At 48.8% G+C, this 8,116-nt stretch overlaps 1 protein-coding gene across 1 annotated transcript; it reads right to left on the reverse strand.

The window, feature by feature from the left end:
- Positions 1-1,154: 1,154 nt before the first annotated feature.
- Positions 1,155-7,253, reverse strand: MANEAL (mannosidase endo-alpha like). Its single transcript, XM_084652508.1, has 4 exons — positions 6,642-7,253; positions 4,155-4,264; positions 3,538-3,614; positions 1,155-2,731 (listed from the first exon to the last, which is right to left on the reverse strand). The coding sequence occupies exons 1-4, from the start codon at positions 7,123-7,125 to the stop codon at positions 2,095-2,097; spliced, it is 1,308 nt and encodes a 435-aa protein (XP_084508634.1). The 5' UTR covers positions 7,126-7,253; the 3' UTR covers positions 1,155-2,094.
- Between the last annotated feature and the right edge of the window lie 863 nt (positions 7,254-8,116).

Raw genomic sequence — 8,116 nt, forward strand, 5'->3', positions numbered from 1 at the left:
TTATAACCCAGATGCTTTGGTGAGTGAGATGCAACCATAGGATAGCTCTTTGCTTATTCCACTCTTGCACTAAGTTGGCAGGACCTGATGAAGTGTATAAAATTTGCAGATGACTCCAAAGTGGGAGGGGTTGAAAGCACTTCAGAGGACAGGATTAGAATGCAAAATGACCTTGACAAACTGGAAAATTGGTCTGAAACCACCAAAAAGATGAAATTCAATAAAGACAAGTGCAAAGTAAAGTACTTCACTTAGGTAGGAAAAATCAAACAAACAAATGGGGAATAAGTAGTTAGGGGCAGGAAAGCTGAACAGGATCTGGGGGTTACAGCGGATCACAAATTGAATATGACCCACCACTATGATGCAGTTTCCAAGAAAGGCAGCCTGGGCTGTATTAACAGCAGTGTTGTATGTAAGACATGGGAGACAATTGTGCCACTATTCAGCCCCACTAAAGTGTTGGCTGGAGTGTTAGGTTCAGTTTTGGGTGCCAAATTGGGATGAGACCAGAGGAGAGCAACAAACATATGAGGTTTAGAAAACCTGACCTATGACAAAGGGTTGTTAAAATGGGTCCTGAGAAAAGACTGATGGGTGGGAATCTGATACATCTTCAACCATGTCGAATGCTGTTATCACGAGGACCGTGATAAATTGTGTCCACTGAAGGTAGGACAAGGTTTAAACAGCTTAATCTGCAGCAAGGGAGATGAGGTTTAGGTTATTTAAGAACAGGTTAGACAAACACCTGTCTGGGATGGTCTAGGTTTACTTGGTCCTGCTTGAGTATAGGGAATGGACTAGATCAGGGGTTCTCACACTTCACTACACCGTGACCCCCTTCTGACAACAAAAATTACTGCAGTATATTACCCCAGGTGCGGGGGCCAAAACTGAAGCCTGACCCACAGTCTGAGAACCACTGGACAATATGACCTCTTGAGCTCCCTTAGAATCTTACATGTCTATGATTCTAATTCTCTCGACCAAGCATGAGTGGCTAGATAGAGTGTGTTTTCAATCCTTTGCATTAAATGGAGAAAAATGAAACCATCAGTGCTGTCACTGTGCAGTAAAAGTCAGAGTTTGTATAAATTAAGCATAATTAATGTGACAAGGGAGAACCTCATGTACTAACTCAGATCTAAAGCTGCCACTTCTCACTTTATTGATAAAAAGACAAGTACAAATGAATTCTTAAAACACCAAATTTAGAAGGGACTGGATGTACGATAGTTACAAAAACGGGTATTTATTCTATAGTGATGTAACTTCCTTCTGGGAAAACACATTAGTATTTTCAGTTACGTTTTATTGCAAGTGGTCACAGGTCACTTGATTCTAGAGAGGAGATAAAACAAAGTTAAGGCTAAGTTTTGAACATGTGAAACACTAAAAGGGCATTTAGTACAGATCACTGCAGTTCATTGGTTGCCAATACAGATAACAGGTTAAATTCCAGCTCTAATTATTTTTAGTTATTTGGATACAGTGGCTCACTAACACCACCCAACCCAAAGGGTATTTAATTGCATAGGTTTGTTCTACAATTAACAATTTTGAGGAACAATTAACTCTTTGTTTCAACCAGCTAATAAGGGAAGTTAATTGTCAGAGCTGCTAGTGGTGTGTGGAATATGTAATCAGCAGGCAACTGGTGAAGGGCATAGGATAAAATACATGCTGGGGGTCGGAGCCCAGCTCATATCTAAAATATCACACTAAACATATGCATGGTAAGAAAAACAGATCTCTTGCTCATTCATTCCCTGGCCTAGTCACTTACAGGCCAGTTCAGCTCCAGCAGGGCTTTAAAAGGGACATCTGTACTAAACTCACAGCTGCAATAGAACAGACTGCTGCTTAGAGACCCCTCTGCTCACTGACATTTCCTCCTGGGGTTGTGGAGTTGGTGCTCAAACCAGCCTTAGGGCTGTTCATGGAGAACACTCTATTTAGTGACCCGAACAAACGCATCAGTCCTGAACAGAGACTGTGACCCATAATCTGCTTTTCCCAACCGATTCTTTTTAACGTGACCTTTTTCATAAAGCAAAGACAGGCTATCTGAAGGCTTCCCGTACATAATAATCACATCAGCCATTGCTCCTTCTCCTTGCTAAAGTGTTCTGCCCACCTGCGGGTCAGCTCCAGATACATGTTGGGCTGATGAGGCAGGTAGTCCAGATAGAGGCGTGTTAGTGTTGTCTTGGGCACCGCTTTCTCGATCTGAGTGCCTTCATGCCACTCGTTGAAGGAAGTGATGGAGACTATCTCTGGCCTCACCATGAGTGCAGCCTGCAGAGCCGTTTCATAATATTTTCCGTTGACTCTGTTGCGAGTGTTGTGGTTGTTCCATGGGCGGATACTAGTGTCAATGTAGCCTGGGCCAACACTGGGAATGAACATCAGGTTGTTTGAGTCACAGAAGGCTTTGATAGCTTTCCAGTTCTGGTGGGATGAGCCGAAAGAGAAGCCATTGGATGCAAAATATGTGTACATGCCATCGAATCCTGCAGAGAGAATATCGTGCTTGTGTCCTTCTTCCACTAGCAGTGCTATGAACACTGCATCATAAGGGGTATTGCGGAGGGAATGAGAGCCTGACTGGGTGAAGAGCTTGGCCCAGGATTCAGGGGGTGTCAGGTAAGAATCATATATGTAAAACATTGGGAGGCTCCGTCCTGTACTGGTCTTGCATTTATAAAAAGCTGCATGAGATCCATATCTACAGAGAAAGAACAGACCATTTCAGTAAGTGATCGGCACCTGGGGAGCAAGTCCCATGCTGACTAGCAGGCAGGTATGCCCATTACAAGGCAAGTGCAGCCTGAAGCCGTCAATTGCATGCCCTGGTAGTTCCACTTTAGGCCTTTGCATGCTCCCTGTGTCACCGTTTACCAGAATGGTTCAGCTGCATTGCCCATGGTTAGACAAAGGGGAGGATGTTGCACTGGACTGATCAATATTTCAGACCCATTTTACCACCCTGAGGGAATGCCTGGAGGAACAGGAAAGCTTTGTTGCATTCCCTGAGAGACTCCATCAGACTGATTTATACTTGAGATATTCTGCAGTGGTGACCACCATCGACATGCCAATAAATGCACTGGGGACATGTGCACACTTACAAACTGGTGAGAGATCCCCCGATGGATGGTAATAGCTTTTGGTTACTGCCTGGTTCGCCTGCATTCCAGCTAGTGACCCACAGTGAAAAGCTCTTTATTCCCCAGCATTAACAAGAAAATAAGATTTAAACATCTCTGGCAATGGCCTTTTCTACAGACTCTGGGGCTAATATACTCACTTTATAAGGGTTGCTGAGGATGACATATAAGTAAAGGGCTTGGTGTGATGCTGTTGCATTTCTCTGCTACAGCACCCTGTGGCATAACTTACTTAGTTCATATACAGCGCGAGCAAGAAGTTTAGTACAAGACAGACATGGTTGGCATGACACTGCTTTGTATCTCAGCACAGAGTTGGGCCTGAACTATGCTCTTGTGGCAGCTACTGAAAGCCCAGACTTACTTGTCTACGATGTATTTAATGTTCTCATGCACAGTGCGGTCGTCGCGCCCTTTGTATGGCTGGATGTGGAAGGCAACCTTCAAAATAAATCATGGAGACATGGTGACAAGCACATGCTTTCCTTGTGACAGTCAGTAAGTCCCAGACCCTTTGAAGAGGTCACAGTGTCCATTCATCACAGAGCATCCAGAAGCTGCCTAGGCAGCCCCCTTGCAGGAAACAGACTGAGGGTCTGTTCCATCATAATAGGGCATCATAAATACTAACAAATTGAATTAGTCTTTAAGGTGCCACCAGACCCCTCGTTTTTGTGGATACAGACTAACATGGGTATCCCTCTGACACATAATAGGGCATGTAACCTATCCCTGTTTGTCCAGACTAGTTTTAATAGCTGTGAGAACAAGCTGTAAAGCCCTCTCATGAAGTGATGCTTGTTTGTGCTCAGCTGTTGCAAAATAAAGACTCCCCACTACCTCCCATAATGACCCGTTAAAAATAATACAAAGCCACTGAGACTGCAGAGCACGCTCCTGCTGGAGAAGCACCGTGGCAATTCCTGGCTAATTTGAGCAATTAGTTTAAAAGCTTCAAACAACGAGAGAGAGCAGTCTTACCTTTATGGCATATCTGTGTGCAGCATCCAAGATAAATGGCACAAGACTATCTGATGGCTCCCCATTATCATCTGCCAGACCAGGTGGGTACCAAGACAAAACCAGGACTCCTGCAACAAGTTGCAGAAGGAGATCAGGACCAACCAAATGCACTGATATTTAAACCCCTGCCTGCCTTCTGCCTCTCCCATGCAGCACCAGAACTCAACCTTATTTCTAGTCATTCTAACAATTGCACAGAGTCCTCTAAGCTTAGTTGTCAAAGCAGTTAAATCTCAGATTTAGGAAGGAGATCCCTTAAAATAGGAGGGTCTGAACCACTGGCTCTACCCAGCCTGGATCCTCTGTTTTGATACCCAGGTGCGGGGAGATGGTTATAATTGTCCTCAAGCATTATGTCTGTACCGTTAGGTATAATTCGTAGCAGGGTAACAGCTTGAGAATTCCTCAGAATGAAGTTAAATTCTCAATCCTTTTCTCAATAGCACCATCCATGGCAGAGTTCTATAGGAGGAGCAGTTCGAAGTGCCTGACCTAGTGCATAGTGGAAAGATACTAGTCTGTATTAATAATGTGTTCCAGTTTAGTTATGTGCAAGATCTGCCGCAGAGGTGTTTTTTCAATCCTGTTATACCACAAAAACACTGCAGCTGGAATGGAAAGGGTTAATTGAAAGAACACTGGTAAACACTGTAAGGTGACCTTTCTTGAAGGAAAAACATCTGGCTTGAAAGGAGGTTTTTGTTCACCAGCCCTGTAATTTAATGATGGAGCTGTCCATAGCAGGGGGTGCTGAAATGTCACCTGTGCTTAACAGTCCCAAACTAGCAAGCTGCTTCTCAGGTGATGGTTGGAGAACTATTAGACTGAATGCTGGGCAAGCAAAGCCACTTTAATACAAGGCCAGATTAGGATGAACTGGCACAAACTGACTTCCCATTGCTCGCTATTTGATTAATGAGAATATAAAGATGTCATTACCTGACTCACTCACTTGTCACTGAAAGGGAGCCAATTTTGATAGTGATAATGAGAGTTTGTTTTGATCTGGTTCACACTATCTTCCTGCTGTGACCTCATCTGATCTTGACAGCAGACTAGGCTGGGCCAGTACTTGGATGGGAAATCTCCAAGATAAAAAAATATCACACGCAATGCTACATGAAGAGGTGCTGGTGACAGAGAGAATGTACAACTAATTCAGGCCCATTCGAGGGAGCAGTAGGCTGCCACATCTCCAACAGGGGTCCTGAACTCTTGGAATCAAAGGTCCCTGATATCTTTCCTATCATGAGAGCTGGGATGTTTGCCCCATTCAAGAGTCAGCTTTGGCAATTTATAGCATCTGTTTAATGTTGGAATTCACTTGTCCCGGGGGATCCTGTACAGCACAGGAATTGGAAGAGGCTGATCTCTTAATAAAATATACTTTGCTACCAGTGCTAATAGGCTGTTCAGTACAGTACAGAATTGCTCTGCTGTATTTATACTGCTACACTTTGCAAGCTACCCAGCAAAACATGCAAGTTAAAAAGAAAACACTTAGCCTTGAAGGCAAGCATAGAATGGGCCCAATCTATCAGTACTATTTTCATTCCAGCAACGCCTTCTGGTCTTAAATAACTTTCTTTTCCTTTTTGGGAAGGCAAAAGGCATACTGTTTGCGAATTTTTAAAAGTTAAGGTTGAATAGCTTTGCTACAAGCTGCATTTTTGATGAGTTTTAACCAGTGCTTTCTAAGCCTTCATGTAGAAGTTATACTCCAGTTTGTAGAATGAAAGTCTCTCAGATCCTTGCACTCAGCCAAAGGCTCTTTTAATGTCCTGGGGTTTGTAACTATGCATCCCCATCCTGCAAACACTCACCTGCTTAACTTGAGTCATGCAAGCAGCCCCCTTAACTTTACTGTGAGTGCTCACATGAGTAAAATTAAGCATGCAGAAACACTTACTAAAAGGTGCATTTTCCTTGACATTCAGTCTAAATTTTCCTTTAATTTATTCCTATTACTCCTACTGTGACTGCCTTGTAGCACCCTCAGTGTCTCCTCTCGCACCTTGGTGCTTACATCCTTGTTAACTTAACTCCCTTGTCACCATCTGGCCTTCACCATGGGTTAACGGTACAAAGCAAGGTAGTCTTTGTCCGGAAACTTCACTGTGGATGAAAATTCAAATACATACACCCGAACACTGAAAGTTGTGATGCTATCCTCTCTGAATTGGGGTTAAAGCAGTTTATGAGTTATTTTTCCAGTATTTAAAAAAATATTATCTCGTGTACCCCTGATGGATTTCAATACTAATGCTCGACTCCAGCAAGCAGGTCTGTGCCTGGAACACCAGTGATTTCGCTGGGGTACTGCATGGATGCAGAGGCTCACCTGCACAGATCCGCTTGTAGGACTGGGGCCTCGTTTGGTACCCAACATCTATGAAACTGTTAGTTGCATTGACAAGATGATGAAACATGTCAGGACATCCTTACCAACTGCTGCCGCTCTCAGCTGGTTCATGTGCTCCTGCAGCACTTCAGGGTCCCTGGAGCTGTAAGGTCCCAGCTCAGGGTAGAAGCTAGAGCCAATGTCCTCTGGGGGGCTGTGCCGCCCTTTGGGGTAGCTGGCGGATATCTTGGGGTCCCAGTGCGGCACCATGACATGGTCCCAGTGCAGGTACTTTCCTTCGAAGTGGGTGTTCCCGTACCACATGTAGTAGAAGATGTGCAGGTCGTAGTCCACGGGCGGCGTTGGTGCCTTGGCGTGACTGCTGGCAGCCACCTGAGGCCGGGAGATGGCCTCCTGGGAGACAGAGCGCCTTTCCCCTCGCTCGGCGAAGGGCACCAGCTCCAGCCCGGGGGCCAGGTCTGAGAAGCCATCAGAGGGTTTCAGAGTCCGCAGGCCCATCATGGTGCCGAAGATGAAGAGGGTGAAGAGGAAGAGGGCAATGCAGGCTCTGCGCCTCAGCCGGGCCATGGCGCCGGGGGCTGCACCAGGGGAGGGGGCAGCCAAGGGTCCGTCAGTCACCCTCCCCCCCAGTAGCGGATGGGCTGGGGGACGGGGTCAGGGCCAGCGCAGGCCAGTGGCTGCGCAGGTAAGAGGGGTTGGGGGGGTGGGCAGTCAGTCACGGGGGGAGGGAGGCGGGGGGTTGGTCACCGGGGGGGGGTTGGTCACACGGGGGGGGAGTGTTGGTCGGTCAGTCAGTCGGGCCCAGCGGTGGGGGAGTCGGTCGGTCACGGGGGGAGGGTTGGGCCCGGTCGGGTCGGTCTGTCCCTGGGGCAGGGGGTGTCAGTCATTCGGGCCCAGCGGTTGGTCGGGCCCCATGGGGTGCTCGGGTGTCCGTCAGTCCCGGGGGGAGGGGGTGCGGGTGTGTCAGTCTGTCGGTCAGTCCCCGGGGGGGCGCACGGGTCAGTCGGTCCCCGGGGGGGGGCGTGGGGGCGGAGTTGGGCGGGTGCAAGGGGGGTCGGTCCCCGGGGCGGGTTGGTCACGGGGGCGCGGGTCACGAGGGCGGGGGGGGTCGGTCGGTCACACGGGGGCTGGGGGGGGTCGGTCACACGTGGGGGGTCGGTCGGTCACGGGGGGTCGGTCACATGGGGGGCGGGGCTGTCACGGGACAGTCAGTTGGGCGCGGGGGGGGGTTTGGTCGGTTACAGGGGCGTGGGGGGGTCGGTTGGTCATGGGGGGCGGGTCGATCACGTGGGGGGCTCGGTCGGAGGGGGAGGTCAGTCGCTCACGGGGGTGCGGGGGGGCCAGTCAGTCCCGCGGGGGGGGGCCGGTCACGGGGGGGGGCGGTCAGTCCCGCGGGGGGGGGGCGGTCACGGGGGGGGCGGTCACACGGGGGGGCGGTCAGTCCCGCGGGGGGGGGCGGTCACACGGGGGGGGCCGGTCAGTCCCGCGGGGGGGGCTGGGCGGTCACGGAGGGGGGATCGGTCACGGGGGTGCGGGGGGGCCGGTCGGTCGGTCACGG

Source organism: Lepidochelys olivacea (genome assembly GCF_965140295.1).
Source record: "Lepidochelys olivacea isolate rLepOli2 genome assembly, chromosome: 19".
NCBI classification, from domain to species: Eukaryota; Metazoa; Chordata; order Testudines; family Cheloniidae; genus Lepidochelys; species Lepidochelys olivacea.

Excerpts from the sequence above, each read along its gene's own strand:
- MANEAL (XM_084652508.1), bottom strand. The coding sequence starts at position 7,125 with ATGGCCCGGCTGAGGCGCAGAGCCTGCATTGCCCTCTTCCTCTTCACC. Across the intron at positions 4,265-6,641 it reads GCTGAGAGCGGCAGCAGTTG|GAGTCCTGGTTTTGTCTTGG; the intron begins GTAAGGATGTCC and ends AACTTGTTGCAG. Across the intron at positions 2,732-3,537 it reads ATTAAATACATCGTAGACAA|ATATGGATCTCATGCAGCTT; the intron begins GTAAGTCTGGGC and ends CTTTCTCTGTAG.